The following is a 20,000-nucleotide window of genomic DNA, read 5'->3' as shown; positions in this document are numbered from 1 at the left end:
GGAAAGGGATGAGAGGAGAAGGAAAGAACGTATAGAAAATTGAAAAAAGATTGGGAAGGGAAGGGAAGGGAAGGGAAGGGGAAGGGGAAGAGAAATGGAAGGGAAGGAAAGGGAAAAAAATAGAGAAGGGAAGGGAAAAGAAAGGACGGAATGAGAAAGAAAGATAATTAAAGAAGGAAACCCCAATATAGTGAGGAAAGGAAGGAAGCGGCAGAAGAGGAGGAGGAAGAGGAAGAAGAGGAAGAGGAGGAAGAGGAGGAGGCAGGGCGGTCACGGTTGGTTGGTCTGTCCATATAATATAATTACGTGTGTGTGTCTGTGTGTGTGTGTGTGTGTGTGTGTGTGTGTGTGTGTGTGTCTATAATTTTCCAGTTAGTATCACGTGACAATGCACACACACACACACACACACACACACACACACACACACACACACACACACACACACACTCTCTCTCTCTCTCTCTCTCTCTCTCTCTCTCTCGTAACTACATCATCCAAAAAGATTAATCAACACATGAATGGCCTTGACAAACGATCATATAGAACAGTTTGTTAGTTTATATAAATTTCAAATGACTCTATGCCTATTAATAACCCACTGTACACACCACCCATTTACCCCTCCCTCTCATGGAAAAACTGCATGGAATTTATGTAGGAAAGAGGAAAGAACTACCATTACTGGTACCACTAACCGGGCGATAAAAGCGGACAAGGACACCAGTATTCGAAAGAACTTAACGTTATTACGACAATGAGTAATATCTTAGTTGCTGGTTGGATTCAAAACACTTGTCTAATCTATTCTTGAAGGCCGTAACTGTTGTACTATCAACAACATCACAGGGTACAGAGTTCCAAACATTAACAACTCGATTGAAGAAGAAGTGTTTAGCTTCGTGCGACGAGAATCTTTTACCACTTATCTTCAAATTGTGATTTCTTCTTGTTCTATTTGATCGATCAATTGTAAAGTAATCTTCCGCATTAATATCACTGAATCCTTTAAACATTTTAAACACTTCTATTAGATCGCCTCGCATTCTTCGTTTTGATAGGCTGAATAAATTTACTTCTTTAAGCCTTTGTTCATATGACAAATTTCTCAACCTAGGAATCATCTTTGTTACTCTTCGTTGAACCCGTTCCAACTTTTCTATGTCTTTTCTGTAGTAGGGAGACCAAAACTGTACACAGTACTCTAGACGGGGTCGAACCAACGAATTATACAGTTTTAATATTACTTTTTCGGATTTATTATTAAAGACTCGTCCGATGAAGCCAACCAATTTGTTTGCAGTTTTAACTACCTCTGAACAATGCTGACCGGGCTTTAAATCGCTTGATATAGTGATTCCAAGATCCTTTTCTTTACTTACTGCAGAAAGTTGTTGGCCATTCATTACGTACCGAACGCGATTGTTATTTTTTCCGATGTGCATCACTTTACATTTGTCAACGTTAAATTTCATTTGCCATTGATTGGCCCAACGTGCAAGTCGATCTATATCTGATTGTAAAGCTTCTTCGTCGAGTGTCGCAGTTACTTTACTAGCAATTTTTGTGTCATCAGCAAATTTTGATACTTTGCAAGTGAGCCCATCATCGATATCATTAACATAAATTAAGAAGAGCATGGGGCCAAGCACTGATCCTTGAGGTACGCCGCTTTTGACATCGAGCCAATTAGATGTTACACCGTTTAGAACTACTCTCTGTTTCCACTCAGAGAGCTAGTCCGCAAGCCAATTGTGAACGTTACCCGAGATACCGTGCGCCAGTAGTTTGCTGAGCAATCGTTGGTGGGGGACCTTATCAAATGCCTTTTGAAAATCCAGATATATGATATCTACTGATCTGCTTTCATCGAACACCTCAAAAATATAGTGAAAAAAATCAAGTAAGTTAGTCAAACACGAACGTTTACTACGGAAGCCATGTTGTGAATTATTTATCATATTATTTTCTTCGAAGAATTTCACCATATTGTCGCGAATGAGTCTCCATTAACTTACAAACAATAGATGTTAGGCTAATTGGTCGATAGTTTCCTGGATGAGACTTGTCCCCCTTTTTGAAAATTGGTGTGACATTTGCAAGTTTCCAATCCGACGGAACTTTTCCAGCTGTTAAAGATTTATTGAATATGATGGAGAGCGGTTTACAGATTTGATGTTTGATTTCTTTTAAGACCCTAGGGGTAATTTTGTCTGGACCAGGAGCTTTGCTTACTTTAATCTTTTCAATTGTGCGTAAAATGTCACTTTCTACGATGAGCACGCCACTTAACATCTTTTCGGCCCTTCTAACCTCCGGCGGTTGAGGTGATAAACAATCTTCGTCGGTAAATACGGATGCGAAAAAGTTATTTAGGATTGTAGCCATTTCATTTTCATCGTTCGTGTGGTTACCATTTTCATTAGCAAGCGGTCCGATACCACAAGTAAGTGACTTTTTATTATTTACATAGCTGAAAAATTCTTTAGGATTAAATTTACTTGTTTCCGCTATATATCCTTCAAGATTTTTCTTGCTTCGGTTAATTAATTTCTTGGTTTCGCGGCGAATTCTGTCCAACTCTAGTTTGTCAGCCTCGCTCTGAGTTGATATGTATCTACTGTATACGCATTTTTTAAGAGATAGGCTATTTTGAATTTCGTTATTCCACCATTTGGGTTTCTTCTTAGAAGCTGAACGTCTGTTACGATAGGGTACGCATATGCTTATGGCATTGTTCAATATTGTGGTGAAGGCCCCCCAAGATTTATCAATATCTGTTTCCGCCGTGATTTCAGTCCAGTCAGAATTATTTAGAATTGATCGGAGTCCTACGAAATTCGCTCTCTGATAATCAGGCACCTTTACTTTACTAGGAGTTACTTTACTTTCTTTCATATTGATGCTGAATGTGATTGTTCGGTGATCGCTAGAACTAAAAATTGGACCAACATTTACTTCGTTAACTAGATCAGCTGTCGTTGAAAAGATAAGGTCAAGTATATTATTTTCCCGAGTCGGTTCTTGAACGTGTTGATGCAAATCACTTTCTAGTAAATTTGTGTACAGGTCGAGCCCTGTATGACAGTTCAACGGTTCCCCCCATCTTTTCACTGGCAAGTTAAAGTCCCCAACAATTACTGCCTCGCAACTGCTACTTGTTTCTAATAATAATTCACTTAATGCGTGGTCGATATCAAGAGTCTGCCTTGGCGGTCTGTAGATAAGTCCAATTACTATTTTACGAGATTTATTTTTAATTTCAATGAAGACCGTGTCTACATTGGTTATAATATCTGTTTTCACGGATACTGGATGGAGAGAGTTATGGATATAAAAGATAACGCCTCCACCCTGTCTGTTCTCTCTTTCATGACTAAAAATGGTATAGCCCGGTAATCTATATTCCGCAATGAAATCTCTATTTGAAGTGTCTATCCAAGATTCTGTGACTCCGATGATGTGATAATGATTTGTAGCTGCGAGGACTTCTAAGTCTTCAAATTTGTTACGTAGGCTACGAGCGTTTACATAGCAAGCTTTAATGTGATTCGCGTCGGGAGTTTTGCGGGTTGAGTGCACCCTTACGGTGGAGCTGCTGGTGTTCTCGCCTCCGCGTTTTTTGGCTTTCGAAGAGCCACTTGGTCACAGAGCAGCCTCCCGAAACGGGCTGCTCCAACAGGGTTTAAGTGAATGCCATCAGGAAGGAACAAGTCCGAATCGTAGTAAAAATTGTTCCACAAGTTAGCGAACTGGACGTTTTCTTGTGAGCAAAGGGACTGAAGTCTGTTGTTTGTGCTGAAGGCCTTACTGTAAAAGCTAGATTCGGCACCGACCCTCGGGAGGATTCCTGAGATTATGATGTTACTGGCATCCGTTTTACGTTTATACTGCTTGATCATGCGGCGGTATTTCTCAAGCAGTTCCTCAGAAAGGGTTGTCTTTACGTCATTTGTCCCCGCGTGAATGACAAAGAGGGTGTTTCGGTCGGCATTTCTCGTGACATCATCGCACGCTGCAGTGATGTCGTCCAGTCTGGCACCTGGATAGCAGTAACGTTTTCTGCGGCCGTTTGATGAACGACCACAGAACTCAACCAGCTGGCCACGCACCATGGAGTCCCCAACTAGGCGAGTCTCGAACTCATCCTCCATGATGTCTGCCAGCACCTGGAACCTATTGAAGGTAGTGGGGGTCAGTAAATCCTTGGTTGCCTGATTCGGTTTGGCTCCATTCCTTACAGGTTGGAACCCGACATCCTGTGAAGCAGGAAGAGAAGCGTTTAGTGGGGCAGGCTGGAAGTTGTCCTGTGAGGCAGGCTGGGAGTTAGCCTGTGAAGCAGGCTGGGGGTTAGCCTGTGAGGCAGGCTGGGGGTCAGCCTGTGAGGCAGGCTGGCGGTTGTTCTGTGAGGCAGGCAGGACGTTAGCCAGTGAGGCAGGCTGGGGGTTAGCCTGTGAGGCAGGCTGGGGGTTAGCCTGTGAGGCAGGCTGGGGGTTATCCTGTGAGGCAGGCTGGGAGTCAACCTGTGAGGCAGGTAACACGTCCTCCCGTGAAGCAGGAGGGTCGTCTGGAGAGGGCACAGTCTCGGTGGAGAGCCTCTCCACCATCGATGGTGGAGTCACTGCCACATTTGTTAAAACAAATTCCTGAAGGGCTACAAATTTCTTTTCAAGTTCATTGTGCTTGACTTTCCATTCAGTCACAGCCTTCTGAAGATGTAATCTTTGAACGCAGAGGCGGCAAGTTTTACTCAGCTGGAAGAACTGAGCTGCAAAACGTCCGGGACAGACGTCACACTTAAGGTTCGAAGGCATTGTTAGAAATTTAAGCGAGTTAACAGTTTGGGCAAATATTAAAAGCGCTTTCGAAATAACTTAAATTGTGACCATAAATTGAATTGTATAAAAATTGTGCATGGAAATTAGATACTGCTGTGTTAGATGCCTCCAACACTGGGAGTTCGCTCCCACAGGGTCTTGAAAACGCCTCAAAGACCAATCGCTTGTCCTGAGCCTCGGTCACGAGAGAGACTTTCACAACCCGGCGCTTTTCAACTAAGAGGTGAATGAGAAGAGTAAAGTTGAGAGTGCTGAGTCAGGGAGTGTCATGTCATCAAGGAAGAGGAGGAGGAGGACGGAAGGAGGAGGAGGAGGCTGTTTTTACTGTAGTGCTTTTTTTTTTTTCTCTTTATGTATACCTGAAATGTAAGTATAGGAAGGTGTGCATCCAGTATTGCATTACAGTATTATCCACGATATTGTGTTATTTTTTTCGTTTATTCGTTTTCTTCGTTTTTTTGTTTATTATTTCTTCGTTTATCTGTTGTTTTTTTCTTTCGGGGGGATTTCCTACTCTCGTTTTTTTGTTCTCATATTTGTTGTTCTTCCTCCTTTTCGTTCCCCCCCCCCGCCCCCCACACACACGTACACACAGATGCCCTCCCCCTAACACACGTACACACAGACGCCCCCCCCCTAACACACGTACACACAGACGCTCCCCACCCACTTAACACACGTACACACAGACGCCCCCCCCTCCAACACACGTACACACAGGCACCACCCTTTAACACACATGTACACACAGACGTCCCCCCCTCCAACACACGTACACACAGGCGCCACCCTTTAACACACATGTACACACAGACGCTCCCCCCCCCCACACACACATCCCTCATTCTCCCCACACTCGCACACATCCCCCCATTTCCCCAACACTCACAACCCCCCCTTCCCCATTCCCCTCCCTTTCATCTCCAAACCAAACTGCCCCCAACTCTTCTCCTTGCAGTCGCTCGGTAACCACGAGTTCGACGATGGGTTGCCGGGCATCGTTCCCTTCCTGGAGAATGTGTCGTTCCCCGTGCTGGCCGCCAACCTGAACGACACGCTGGAGCCGTCCATTCAGGGCAAGTACAAGCGCTCGACCATCGTGACGCTGTCGGGGCGCCGTGTGGGCATCGTGGGCTACCTCACCGTGGCGACTCAGGTGAGTGTGTGGGTGGGAGTTGGAGGTTGGAGGGAGTTGTGTGGGGGGAGGGAGAGTGTGGGGGGTCGTGTGTGTGTGTGTGTGTGTGTGTGTGTGTGTGTGTGGGTGGTTGTGTGTGTAGGAGTATAGGAAAGAGGGGGAAGCAGAGGGAGGGAGAGAAAGGGAGGAGGAAGGAAAGAAGGGAGGGAAACAGAAGGGAGGAAGGAAGGAAGGGAGAAGGAGGGAGAGATGGGTGGGCGATCATACTGTTCTCTTCTTCTCTTACGCCAGCAACAAGGATCGCTAAAATGGACCACCAGGCTAATGCAACCTGTCTCACATTACCCAACTGGCTTTCTGATATCCATTTTTTTGCTATGCTTCCTCCTCCTCCTCCTTCTTTTCATTTTCTTCTCCTTTGACTTCACCTCCTCCTCCTCCTCTTTTTTTCTCTTACATCTCCTCCTTTTGTCCTTTATTTTCTTATTTTATTTCCCCTCCTCCTCCTTCTCTCTCGTCTCTTCCACCCTCTCCTCCTCCTCCTCCTCCTTCTGCTTGTCATTCTCCTTTTAGTCCTCCTCCTCTTTTTCATTTTTTTCTCCTTTTACTTCCCCTCCTCCTCCTCCTCCTCCTCTTCATTTCCTTTAAATTTTACTTCCCCTTCTCCTCTTCCTCATTCTGTTCCCTTTCCAGCATCCACAGTCCACACCATAATCTTTCTTTTTCTTCGACACACGGTTCTTCTCTCCTAACCCTTGTCCTAACCCACAAAGGCGGCAGGCCCTCGCAACGCACCCCACTTACCTTTACCTGTGCTATTGTTAACACCTTTCGGGCCAACTAACCCTCCGGCAACACGACGCAACACACACACACAAAAACAAAAAAACAAGAGATGGAAGAAATGCTTAACGAAAGGAAATCAAGTATAATGGGAGTCTATGAAGGTACAGGCAGGTAAAAACGAACACACACACAGGTAAACCATCTCACCTGCCCTTTTGTCCCTTCCCAGATGATCTCCAACCCCGGGCTCATCGACATCCACGACGAGGTGGTGGCGGTGCGGAAGGAGGCGCGGCGGCTGCGTCAGGAGGAGGGCGTGGACATCATCATCGCCCTGGGCCACGCCGGGTTCGCCAAGGACCTGGAGATCGCGCGGGACGTGGAGGAGGTGGACGTGGTAGTGGGGGGCCATACCAACACCTTCCTCTACACAGGTGAGGCCTACGGGAGATAATGGGAACAGGTGTGAGGTGTGTATGTTTGGGTGTTATGGTGTTGGGGGGTGTAGGGGAGGTATGGTATGTGTGAGAGGAGGCCATGGTGTGTGAGAGGAGGGGGGGAAAGATATGTGTGTGTGTGTGTGTGTGTGTGTGTGTGTGTGTGTGTGTGTGTGTGTGTGTGTGTGTGTGCAAACTTATGTGTGGATTCTGACGCGATACACCAATTAAAACTAAAACAAAGAAAATAATATAACCCCCACCGACACTCACACACACACACACACACACACACACACACACACACACACACACACACACACACACGCACTGACAAAGCATAATTCCCCCGAGATTATACCTTATCATCGCCCACAAGTCAGTCTCCGCCTCAAAACCTTACGTCAGGAAATTATGCAACTGACGGACTGGTAACACCCCCCCACCCCCATCCCCCCCCCCACCCCCACACACACACACTCCGAGGCACCTGCAGCTAGAACGAGATCTCGCCGCCACACAAACTCGAGTGCAACTTTAAATATGGCCAATTACACAAAGGTGAGTGAGGCCCATCAGGTGAACAGGTGAGGCTGAGGTGACGTAACGACTGAGGAAAGAAGGGAGAAGGGAAAGAAGGAGAAGAAAAAGAAGAAGAAAAAGAAGATGAAAATGAAAAAGAAAAGAAAAAAAACAAAGATGATGATAATGAAGAGGGTAAAGAAGATGACTAAAAAAAAGATGAAGAGGAACAACAAGAGCAAGGACAACAACAAAACAGGGTCCGGAAAATCAGAATATAATTAGAACAAATTTAAAAGCAAGAAAAACAACAACTCCAACAGCAGCAGCAGCAACACACAAGGACGAGAATAATGGACAGCAACAACAACAACAACGACAACGAGAAAATATTAAGAAGCAGCGTGAAGAAGAAGAAGACAAAGAAGAAGAAAGTAAAGAACAACAACAATAACAAAAACAATGACAACAACAAAGACAGCAACATCAACAACGAGAACAACAAGAAAGAAAGAAAGAAAGATAATAAGGAATAGGAGAAAAAGATGATGATGATGATAAGAAAGAAAACAACAACAACAACAACAATAACAACAACAACAATAACAACACCAACAAGAGGAACAAGAACCAGCGCAAGTACAGGAACAAAAATAAATAAATAAATAATAAAATAAACACCGATCGGACGGGGGAGGGGGCGGGGGGGGAAGGGGGTACAGGTTACATAGCAGGACCAGTTTTAGCAGCGAAGGAAAAATAAAAAGAAAAGAAAAAAGGAAAAGAGCAAGATAACAATAAATCTATTTTAAGATAACACGCGCAAGAATGAGCCGCCAAGCAACTTTTTTTTTTTGTCATCCAGAGGCAGAACTTCATTACCTCATCCTCCGCCGCCTCCTCCTCCTCCTCCTCCTCTCCTTCAGCCTATTCCTCTATACCTCTTGACCTCCTTCTCTTCCTTTCTTCTCCGTCTTCGTTGTCCTCCCCTCACACTGTCCTTGTCTCTCACTCTCCTCTCCTTCATCCTTTTTTTATAATTCCTCCTCTTCTCCTACTTATCCCTTCTTTTGTTCTCCCCTCTCCTCCCTCCTTCATCTCTCTCTTCTCCTTCTCCCTTGTTTCTTCTATTCTCCTTACTAGTCTCCTCTCATATTCTCCTCTTCTCCTTCTCCCCCTCCCTTCATTGATTTCCCCTCTTCTCCCTCCTCCTCCTCTTCTTCCCTTCTTCTATCCTTCCTTCTCCTCCATCCACAAGTCTCTTCCCCTTCCCCTCCTCTTATAAGAATATAACAACATAAGGAGTCTGCAAGAGGCCGGTAGTTCGTAGGCCTATACACGGCAGCTCTCGTGAACCTAACCTCATTTAACATCACTATCCATGAATATATCTAATCTATTTAAAATGCGTATCGTATTGGCACTCACAACATGACTATCAAGCCTGTTCCACATATCCACCATGGTAAGTCAATTCTTGCATATGTCCTTTTTGAATCTTCCATTCCCCCTTCTCCTTCCATCCTCCCCTCTCCCCTCCTGACCACCACCGTGTAGAGTCAAGGTGAATCAGTCGGCTGATGGAAAAAAAAAAAAAATCGAGGGAGGGAAGGGAGGGGAGGGATATAATAGCTGAGGGAAGTGCAAAAAGAGGAGAGAAAAGGGGAAGAGGTGATGCTGAGGTCTATTCAAATTATCCTCCCTCCTCTTGCTCCCCTTTTTTCTCCCTCCTCTCCGCTCCACTCCTACACCCAGGGGTACCCAGGGACATGTATACCCAGAGATATGTCTAAGGTTAACAGCGTGGTGGCATTGCAGAGCCAGTCATCTCCCTGTTGCAAGGGTACAAAGGGATATGTGTAACAAAGGGACATCTATATCCAGGAACATGTATACCAGGGACATGTATACCCAGGGATGTGTCTGAGGTTAACAGTGTGGTGGTGTTTCCGAACCAGTCATCTGCCTCTTATAAAGCAATCCACGAACATGTATACCCCGGGACACGTGTCATCCAGGAACATGTATACCCAGAGACGTGTCTAAGATTAACAGTATAGTTGTGTTCCAGGGAAGAACCCATCGACGGAGGAGAAGAAGGGGGAGTACCCTTGGGTGGTGACGCAGGCCTCGGGGCGGCGCGTGCCCGTGGTGCAAGCGTACGCCTTCGGGAAGTACCTCGGGCGGCTGGTGGTGAGCTTCGACGAGAGCGGCGAGGCGGTGAGCTGGAGCGGCAACCCTCTCCTCCTGGACAACAGTGTGCCGCAAGGTGAGTGTGTGTGTGTGTGTGTGTGTGTGTGTGTGTGTGTGTGAACGAGAGAGAGAGAGAGAGAGAGAGAGAGAGAGGGGGGGGGGGTAAGCTACATAACACACTCGTAATTCAATCGTCAGTCATCATTGCCCATTTGAACAAAAAAAAAAAAAAAAACAAACAACAACAGGGTGATCAGTCTCCCCCCCACCCCCCACCCCTCCTCCTCCCACGCCTGGCCCAAACCAGCGCCTCTATAACAAACAGCTTGGAGACGAATACAGACACCTTTATTAGACTCTATGCAAGTGTAAGTGTCGGGGAGGTATAGAGGAGCGACTGTGTGTGTGTGTGTGTGTGTGTGTGTGTGTTTAGGTATGCCAATGTGTAAATATGTATGTTTGTAAATATGAAAACTTTCCCGCAAAATAAGAATAAAAAAAAACGAAATATAAAACACACAAATAAAGTTCCCCAGACACACGCGAAGGTCAAATAAATATGCGAGTAAGGAAATAAATAAGCAAATAAATACATGAAAAAATAATAAAGAAATCACATAAAGAAACGTTCCATACACGACAGTAAAACACACACAGACACACAAAAAAGCATCAGTTAAACACAAGTACATAACAAACGTCCTAATCACACGAATAAACAAACAAATAAATAAATACAAGTAAAGTACAAAATAGCTTCATACAGAACACTAGAAAAACAAAACAAAAACACAGAAACAAACAATAAACATACAATTATCCACGAAAACAACAACAAAAAAACAATTATCCACGAAAACACAACAAAAACAACAACAACAACCCACAGCCCAACAAACATTCACTCTCACTAAGCGCAAGAAAACCACGCATCATCCACTCCCCCCCCCCCCAGACGAAGGCATCCTGAAGGAGCTGGAGCCGTTCCGCAAGGAGATGGAGGAGAAGATGAAGAACCCGATCGCGCGGACCTTCGTGTTCCTGGACGGCAGCCGAAAGTCGTGTCGCTTGGGGGAGTGCAACCTTGGCAACCTGCTAACTGACGCCATTGTTCACGAGGTGTGTGTGGGGTGGTGGGGGGAAAGAGGGGAGAGGGGGGAGGAATTAGTTGGGGTTGAGTATGGGGGGATAAGGAGTGGATTTTGTTGTTATTGTTATTATGGGCCGCGGCAAGTGAATTTTAGTGGTGTGGGTTGGAAGGGGAGGGGGAGAGGGGGAGGGAGGAGAAAGTGCATGCAAGTGGTGATGATGAGGAGTATACCGCAGGGGATGAAGTAGGAAACGAAAGGGGAGAAGCGGGGCAAGTGAATTTTAATAGTGTGGGTTGGGAGGGGAGGGGAAAAGGGGGAGGGAGGAGAAAGTGCATGTAAGCGATGAGGAGGAAGAGGAGGAGGAGCATGCCGCAGAAGGAGGTGAAGTAGGAAACGAAAGGGAGAAGGGAGGAGAAAGTGCATGTAAGCGATGAGGAGGAGCATGCCGCAGAAGGAGGTGAAGTAGGAAACGAAAGGGGAGAAGAATGACAAGAGTGTGTGCATGTGTGTTTGTGTATAGAGGGTCACAGGCTCTAATCATGGTGGTGTTTTCAGAATGCCAAGTACCCGGACGACCGCAAGTGGGCGCTCACCAGCCTGGCGGTGCATCACGGCGGCGGCATCCGGTCCTCCGTCAGCCAGCTCGGTGACAAGGGTGAGGCCAGCACTGTCTGCCTGGTTGTCTCGTTGTTGCTTTGTGTCTCCGTACGGGTTCAGGATGACAATACTAAGGAATTAGGGCCATATTCTGAAACCTTTCGGCACCGAAGCATACACATTTGACAAGGTTTCCGTAGTTGTGTGTATTTCAAGGAGTATAGTTTTATGAGCCTGGTGGTAGTATGACAAAGGCTCTGCACCATGAACGTGAAAAACACTATAGGAACACGTTTATTTCCTTTTGGCTTTTAAATTAAGATAGCTGGTAAGAGGCGGAAGCGTCTAAGCATACCGACCTAACACATCGCTATGAGCGGTTTTGCTTTCTGTCTCACGAGTATGGAAGCTGCAACACCTCCGGCAGACCTAGAATAGCGTGTGTTCGCGTGCGCTCATCCCTCTCATTCCTCCGCAGGCTCGATCACCGTTGAGGACGTGCTGGCTTTTGCGCCCTTCCAGAACACCATCGACATCGTGGAGCTGCGCGGCGTCCACGTCAAGGAAATGTTCGAATTCTCCGCCCACAGGCTTGACCGTACAGGCATATTAAGGCCGGCAGAGTTCCTGCAGGTGTCCGGTGAGTGGCGGGGCGGGGCGGCGAGGGGTGTATATACGGTGTCTGTGTGTGCGCGCAACAGCTCTCTTCGGATATGTAAGGGCGGGGAAATGAGCCGGGCCTGAAAGGGAATCTGTGTCCGTGTCTGTCCGCACGTAAGTACGACGCGGCGACCGTCAAACTTAATGAAGGCAGGGAGGTAAGGATGGAAGGAGGGAAGCAGGGGGGGATATGTGACCTTCCTGACGAAGACCATCCCGCCGCAGGATTCATGGTGGTGTACGACCTCAACCTGCCGCCGGGCAGCCGCGTGGTGCGCCTGCAGGCCCGCTGCCTCGAGTGTGTGGTGCCGGGCCTCGAGGACGTGAAGGACGACGAGGTGTACCGCGTGGCCATGCCTTCCTTCCTGGCCAACGGAGGCGACGGCTACACCGTCATCAGGGACAACAAGATCAACCACCACCTCACAGGTCTGTGTGTGTGTGTGTGTGTGTGTGTGTGTGTGTGTGTGTGTGTGTGTGTGTGTGTGTGTGTGTGTATCGGGCCAGTGTGGCTAACGCGCCTCTGCCCGCAGGTCTGTTGGACTCAGACGTCTACGTCAACTACCTGTCGCAGATGTCGCCCATCTACCAGGGCACCGAGAACCGCATCCTCTTCATCGACTCGGAGGAGCTGTGCGTCGGTGAGGGGAACCTGCTGCCCTCCACCACCTCCTACACGACCTCCCACATCACGAAGGACGGTGGCGGGGCGGCCGGGGCGACGAGGGGCTCCCTAACACTGGTGGCGGCTTGGGTGGTGCTGGTGGTGGTGGCGGGGGCTGTGCGGGGAACAGCACTCTAGCGGTCCGGGGTGGGGGGTGCCTGGCCCCCCTCAGGGCGGGGGCCTTCCCTCCTCAGAGGTCACACAATGTATACCAAAAAGACATGGCCGCCAGCCGCAGTGTCATGGGCATTCTTCCTCCAACAGTTAACTCTTCCCTCCCGCGGCGGCGGTGGGGACGGCGGGGCATCACATATCACTGTACATACCCCACACCAGAGACACGACAGGTGCAATAGTCAGTGTAGCGACTCTCTCGGCACACACCCACACACCTGACCAGACACGCCCGCGAGCGGCAGGACGGGCCGACGCCTGACGCCCACACTGGACAGTGACAGTTTTCCTGTAGGATGCCCAGCAGGGAGCAGAGCGCGGCCTCGGCATTAGACTCACTGCCTGACCATTCCGCTACTGAGGACCTTTACCCACACCAATACGTGCATTATTAGTCACTACTATAAGTCATGAGCGCCACTGTGAGGACACACAATAAACGTTTCCCTCCGAAGTGTTTGTTTCCTGACCCACGCGTGACCGGACCTCTCCCTCACCTATCCCGCGACCCAGAAAACTTGCCACACCTGACCAAAGCCCCCGTCTCTCTCTCTCTCTCTCTCTCTCTCTCTCTCTCTCTCTCTCTCTCTCTCTCTCTCTCAGTCCAGCGTGTGGTCAGTCCGTGGTAAATTACACAAACACGTATGTCATCTGCCACACTCCTTCAATCAGGGCAATGATCAACCACACATCACACTAAATTTTTTGCAGTATAGAGTCCGTTGCTGCCTCGCATACATCTAACACTTATTATGGTTTAGATGTGTTTTATTAACGTGCCAGTATTTCATTACCTAACTTATGAAACATCACTAGCACTTCATATATATTTTCTACAAACGTTCAAAAATCATGGAAACGCAATTTTTAAATCAAATTCAAGGACTAACTTTTATTGTTGAAAATAGGGGATAATATTCACGAAAGCACAGCCTCCTCTGGCGGCGGCCGCGGCAGCGGTCCAGCCGGTGTTGCCAGAAATACCTCCTTGCAGAAATAAGTCGCATATACATGTGTGTGTGTGTGTGTGTGTGGGGGGGGGGGGCAGTGTTAGGAGGGGGTCGAGCGGGGCGAAGCCCCCCCCCCCCGTTAGAGGTTAGGTTATGTAAAGTTCGGTTGGAGTAATTTAAATATGCTCCCCCACCCAATACTCCCGATTTCCCACGGGTCCCCCAAGTTGAACCTCTCTGCGAGCTATTTTACGGCTGCGGCGGCGGATCCACAAAAGGCATTGAAAAGTCAACCATTTAGTGATTTCCGGAGAAAAATACTGTATCCATGATAAACAGCATCATGGAACACCCAGAATTAAAATGTTCTTGTCCAAGTTTGAGCAACGTTAAAATACGACATTTGTGCAATTAAACTTCCATTTTCTGATATGCTTTCTTTTGCAGCTTTGTAAGTTCATCTTGTGCATACCGTATCACTCTTGCCTCTCGATAAGAATGAGCTCGCTCGCTCGGTCTGGGACGAGGACAGTTACTGTATAACTCGGGCCCAGAACGTCTCTGGGCATGACGCCACGAGGTACAGAAATGCTCGCACACGAGGCTTATTTGAAACATGAAATTTTGAAGGCGAGCCTCTAATATTAAACTAAGGTTATTGGTATTTTAATTCAATTATAAATATTCGCCGTTCTCCCACAAAAAAATATGAGAAAGCAGATTAACAACTTTTAGCAATGATACACTGTTTCACGGCCGTGACACCTGCATAATTTGTTGGCGCCATCAGATTGTAGGGGATACAAGACACAAAGAATACCCTTGTTCTTTTCTCTCTCTCTCTCTCTCTCTCTCTCTCTCTCTCTCTCTCTCTCTCTCTCTCTCTCTCTCTCTCTCTCTCTCCTTCCTTCGCAATTCATGAGAAACTCACGGTTGCGCAAACATCGCATGTTGACTATTTATTTGGGGAAAAACTATCATTACAATTGTATTACATTTTAGGCCATTACACACAGCGCCCACGATCAGGTCAGGGGTCACGGAGGGCGCCACGCCGCACACCTACACGCCGCGGGACCTGCTCACCACGATAGAGGAACACTACCTTCCCGCTCCTTAACTGTGGCCACAAAGGACGCAATAGTATTCCCTGCAACAACTCACCCAAAGAACACGTGTTAAGTCCAAAGAAAACCTGAGTCTTCAGTAGGTAACAAAACTATATTCCCACTCCTCCTTCTGGTGGCACAAACATCGCATGTTAACTCTATTTACTTGGGGAAACAATACCATTACAATTGTAAACTATAGCAAACAACACAGCCTGTAATAATGAACGGATGTGAAAAATGATGAAGCTTATACTAATGTGAAAGGGAACAAGCAGAATCAACACGTATAATTCGACATAATAGGTTGACATTTTGTACACACTGCCAATAAAAAATCCACATCAATCATCCAATGAATTTAAATGTCACAATGCCCACCCGTCTCCAATCAGCCAAGAGGAAGGAAAGATAATTATTTCTACGCGACTATTAATAGGGGACCCCTCTTGTGTAATCTTGTATTTTCTGTATACTGAGGCGAATTAAGGTTTCTGGGCTTCATCATATACCAGCATTACAAATATTTAGTAAACACAAGCCTATTTATAGCCGCCCTTCGTGACCCGACAGAGAACTAGCACGGGCGAGCCAAGACTTGGGGGCACGTGTTGGGTATCCAGCCGTTGCCCGACCCCCCCCCCCCCCTCATACTCCTTCACCTTAGTTATCTGATAAGTCCATTATTATTATTATTATTATTATTATTATTATTATTATTATTATTATTATTAGTAGTAGTAGTAGTAGTAGTAGTAGTAGTAGCAGCAGCAGCAGCAGCAGTGGTAGTAGTAGTAGTAGTAGTAGTAGTAGTAGTAGTAGTAGTAGTAGTAGTAATAGTAATAGCAGTAGCAGCAGCAGCAGTAGCAGTAGCATGCAGTAGTAGTAGTAGTAGTAGTAGTAGTAGTAGTAGTAGTAGTAGTAGTAGTAGTAGTAACAGTAGTAGTAGTAGTAGTAGTAGTAGTAATTTTTATTTTTCTCTTATTTTTTTTGCCCTTGAGCTTCTTCCTTTACTGTAAAAAGAAATGTAATAGCAGTAGTAGTAGTAGTAGTAGTAGTAGTAGTAGTAATACAGGGTGGGGAAAGGCCACAGAGTTCAAGACTAAGGTCTATCTATATTATGAAACTAGCTGAAGTTGTCGAGGGTTCCACTGATGGTTTCCTGAGCCTGGCGGTAGTTTTAGAAGGCTTCTGCGCCGTGAACGGGAAAAACACTCATGAAACCTTACGTAGCTCCTCTCTCCCTTGCAAAACGTTTGTAGCAAGAGCCTTAAACGTTTGATAATAGGAGTGCAATACATTCTGTGCACGTATTGGTAATCTCATCCTCCTGTACCTCCGCTGACTAATACAAAAGACTAGTAATCGGAACATGAGGTGGTGTAAACAAAACCTTACCATTAATTCTGTCACATGGAGCTCAACACAAACTAGAGCAACAGGCTTCTTCAAATTCCAGCTCATGATTAACTATACTCTCTGGGCCACCACACCAACATTAGATAAGTCTTTCGTAGGAGTTGTTGTGAGTATGTCCATGGGTAGTTTATAGTATATATTGATAATCTCATAAGGCTTCTGCACTATGAACGTAACTAAAAACTCATGAGAACCAGACTAATCTCCTGTGTGGACTTGGGTAATAGATGCTGTGAGAGCCGAAAAAGTCTGAAAAAAACGGGCCTTTATGTCAGACAGGGAGGGTGCGGGGGAGGGGGACGGAAACAGCTCTTAGGACTATCGAGAGGCTTAAAGGTCGGTATTACAAGACACTTTGGCTTCTCGCATCATCTATTTCTAAAGGTCAAAGAGGGGGTCAATCGGGTTCTAATGAGTGTTTCTTCAGGTTCATGGTACAGAGGAAGGGTCAAACTACCACCAGGGTTATAGAACTACTCCTGAAAATGCCCATAACACCTACGAAAGCCTTGCCAAATAGCTGTTCTTGGGAGACGAAAATGTCTCATAATACAACCCTTAGAATTAAAGATGGGGCGTGAGTGTAATGTTGAAATTAAAACTGGGTCACCGTAAGAATTATTTAAGAACATTGTGACGGAGATGAGCACCGGGGCCACGACGAGAGAGCGCGAGGGACGAAGATGCGCGCCGAAGTGAAGCGTAGCAAGCGGTAACAAGCCCCTTCCCCCTCCCCTCATCACCTCCTGTCACAGACCCCAACCTTTACCTTTTCACGAAGACTCGGCGCGTGTTCCCGTCCTCGACCCGCGGCAGGCCTTGTTTCTTAGCCTACCATGTCTGCCTGGTCTCGTGAGGAAAGGTGAAATTTTATGTGCCTTTTATTTAGTTATTTTATACTTGTTCATGTGGTTTCCTACTTTCCTTCCTCTTCTTCTTCATCATCATCATCATCTACTTCTTTTTCTTTTTCCTCCTCCTCCTCCTTCTTCATCTTCTTCTTACTATTATATTTATTTTCATCATTATCGTTTACTACAAGACCACTAATTTCACACAACACGACAGGCAAGCATGAACAAACGTATACCCTCAAAAATATAAGAAAATATCAATTCTACTATATAGGAACACCCCCGCCACCAACACAACCACCACCACCAACAACAACAACAACAATCATGACAGGCGGTGAATTAATATCATGAAACGCCGGCGAGTCCGAGGCGGGGCACTACCTTGTCTTTCCCGTTACTGCGTCAAAACGTATGTGATATCTTTCCTTCCGCTGTGTGTGTGTGTGTGTGTGTGTGTGTGTAATTCACCACGTACCAATCATCGCCAGTAAATATCCTCCCGATTAGAGCAATCTCATTATAGTCGATCTTTGGGTATTGCCGGGACCTTCACGTATCACCCCCCCCCCCTTCCTCCTTGCTCAAGAGGGGACAGCAACCACCCCTTGTCAGCGGAAAATAGAAGTAGGAGCAGTCAAAAAAATTCTCCCTGCTCGAAACACTGACCATAACTGACAATGCCCCTTTCGTTTCTTGTTTCTTCTTTATTTATATAGTAAGAGAAGGGACATCATCGGTTACTAAAAAAAAAAAGAAAAAAAAAGAAAAAGAAAAGAAAGAAAAAGCCCGCACCAAGCTACTTCAAAACAACAACTGAAGGAAAATGATAAAGAACGGTCAAATTTCGCCCTGTACATGTCTTGGTGTGCCCTTCTACTCGTTATCGCTACCTTTGTGTTTGATGCTCCACAGAAGTTCATGACAAGCCACTTCCCTCCCCCAACTCCCACACAATATCGGAACCACACTGCATAAGACATCCTACTCAAGTTCACCCACACACTGTCCCTCTCGCTAGTGCAGTTCATCCATATACTTTCCATTCTACTAATACAAGTCGTTGCCATTCCTATTTCATAACTCCATCATCCCTTTCGCTGTCTTCCTCAAACCATCTGTTCACTTTCCTAAGACTTTAACTCTTTCAGGAGGCGTGCAACGAGACACCTCTGACCTGGCACGGATTTTTGTTTTTGTAGTCTTTTGAAAGTTAATATTCTCTCATCTCTTTATTTCTGGAAGGAGGGGGGAGGGGGGTAGAGTTATGTTGTTGTTGTTGTTTGCCATTTGTCTTTTATCGGAAAAAAAAACCTCTCTTGAGTAATTTCAGAAACAACATATAACTATGAATAACTGTGACACATTTGACAATCCTCCGCCTTGACCACAACACTTCCTTATGTGTAACCCGAACTAAGAAAGAAAGACGGAGAAAAGAGAAACAATAACGGGGAAAAAACGTCATGTGGAAATTTAAATGAAACCCCCGGCTCCAAGTCATGCCCTGGGAGCCACGCAATGACCGCCGTGTTGAAACAAGGGAGAACAATGCCGGCGGTGCCCATTGTCCGCCTTGACAGACACCAGGAAAGAAGATGCAACACAGGAGCAACAAGAGGCAAGACGTTCACATGAATAAAAGCTCCTAAACACCCTCACGTAACAGCGCGCGGGGCAGACAAACACCCTTGTGCGACTCTCGGCGAAGTAGGAAAACAAACGCTGCGGCACGTAAAAATACCAGCTGGAGTTTCCTGGCGCGGCGGTGGGACGGACAGGTGAGTGGCGCGGCTGCCGGGCGTACGAAGAGTCCGGACGAGTTCTCCCGCCAAGACTTAGGCGGGGACTCCTCCTGCCTCGCCGCCAGTCGGCACTCCGGCTTCACCTCGCTCGTCACATCGTCTCCCCGAACTTCCCGGCGCCATGCAACTTTCAGACTGACGGTGAGCCAACACGCGGCAGGACTCACGCGGCCGAGGACGCAGCAACGAAACAACCTCCTCACGCTAAATCATAACCGAGAACAGGTTTACAAAACAACAGATAATAACGCCGCTCCTATACAAGCTAACCTGAAGCTACGTTGATGATTGGGATACTTCCTGCGAAAAACATCTCGGAACACTTTTAAAATATACGAAAAATCAGAGGCTGAGAAAGTCAAGGCGCAGCGCGTAATTCCTTCGTGATAATTAAGTGATCAAGGCGATAATATTACCTAACCTATCGAGTGTCGGGGAGGAAGCGAAGATAATTGTGATTCTTTAGCCGAGTGACTATACCGTGCGAGGCGTTGGGTGAGGTAAGGCGACACGATGCTTGCGGCGCGGGTGTTGTGCGTGTGTCTGTGGGCGGCGGCGGCGGCGGCGGAGACGTTTGACCTCACCATCCTGCACCTGAACGACTTCCACGCCCGCTACGAGCAGACCAACGTGTTCTCTGGCAGGTGTTCGGAGGACGAGGAGGCCAAGAACAGGTGCTACGGCGGCTTTGCCAGGTGAGGACGCGATGAGGGGAGATGGTGCTCAGGTGACTGTGTGAACGTGTTTGTTGGAGTGTTAACGATAT

General features: G+C 46.7%; 2 protein-coding genes and 1 long non-coding RNA gene across 4 annotated transcripts in view; 2 read left to right on the top strand and 1 right to left on the bottom strand.

The window, feature by feature from the left end:
* LOC127007236 (snake venom 5'-nucleotidase-like) overlaps positions 1–20,000 on the top strand; it is a 95,869-nt gene that overhangs the window by 4,137 nt on the left and 71,732 nt on the right. Inside the window, exons 3-10 of one of the 2 annotated variants that reach the window (XR_007760123.1) lie at positions 5,797–5,994; positions 6,989–7,193; positions 9,790–9,987; positions 10,867–11,030; positions 11,558–11,657; positions 12,078–12,239; positions 12,485–12,688; positions 12,793–13,119. Coding sequence is in view for 1 of the 2 variants with exons in the window: in XM_050877951.1 (XP_050733908.1) it covers positions 5,797–5,994; positions 6,989–7,193; positions 9,790–9,987; positions 10,867–11,030; positions 11,558–11,657; positions 12,078–12,239; positions 12,485–12,688; positions 12,793–13,061 (1,500 nt within the window). In the remaining variant the exon portion in view is untranslated. Of the gene's footprint in view, positions 1–5,796; positions 5,995–6,988; positions 7,194–9,789; positions 9,988–10,866; positions 11,031–11,557; positions 11,658–12,077; positions 12,240–12,484; positions 12,689–12,792; positions 13,552–20,000 lie in introns of those variants that run through there. The other variant, XM_050877951.1, reaches the window with a different exon arrangement.
* LOC127007239 (uncharacterized) overlaps positions 13,301–20,000 on the bottom strand; it is a 78,432-nt gene continuing 71,732 nt past the window's right edge. The window contains exon 2 of the long non-coding RNA XR_007760124.1: positions 13,301–13,462. This is a non-coding gene — a long non-coding RNA (uncharacterized LOC127007239). The remainder of the gene's footprint in view (positions 13,463–20,000) is intronic.
* The window catches only part of LOC127007238 (snake venom 5'-nucleotidase-like), a 72,840-nt gene continuing 71,732 nt past the window's right edge, over positions 18,893–20,000 (top strand). Inside the window, exon 1 of the mRNA XM_050877953.1 lies at positions 18,893–19,929. Coding sequence (XP_050733910.1) covers positions 19,748–19,929 — 182 coding nt within the window. The 5' untranslated portion in view covers positions 18,893–19,747. The remainder of the gene's footprint in view (positions 19,930–20,000) is intronic.

This window comes from Eriocheir sinensis, chromosome 35 (assembly GCF_024679095.1).
Source record: "Eriocheir sinensis breed Jianghai 21 chromosome 35, ASM2467909v1, whole genome shotgun sequence".
Lineage (NCBI taxonomy): Eukaryota > Metazoa > Arthropoda > Malacostraca > Decapoda > Varunidae > Eriocheir > Eriocheir sinensis.
The sequence above is the reverse complement of the archived record's forward strand: the minus strand, read 5'-3'. Positions and strand labels throughout refer to the sequence as shown.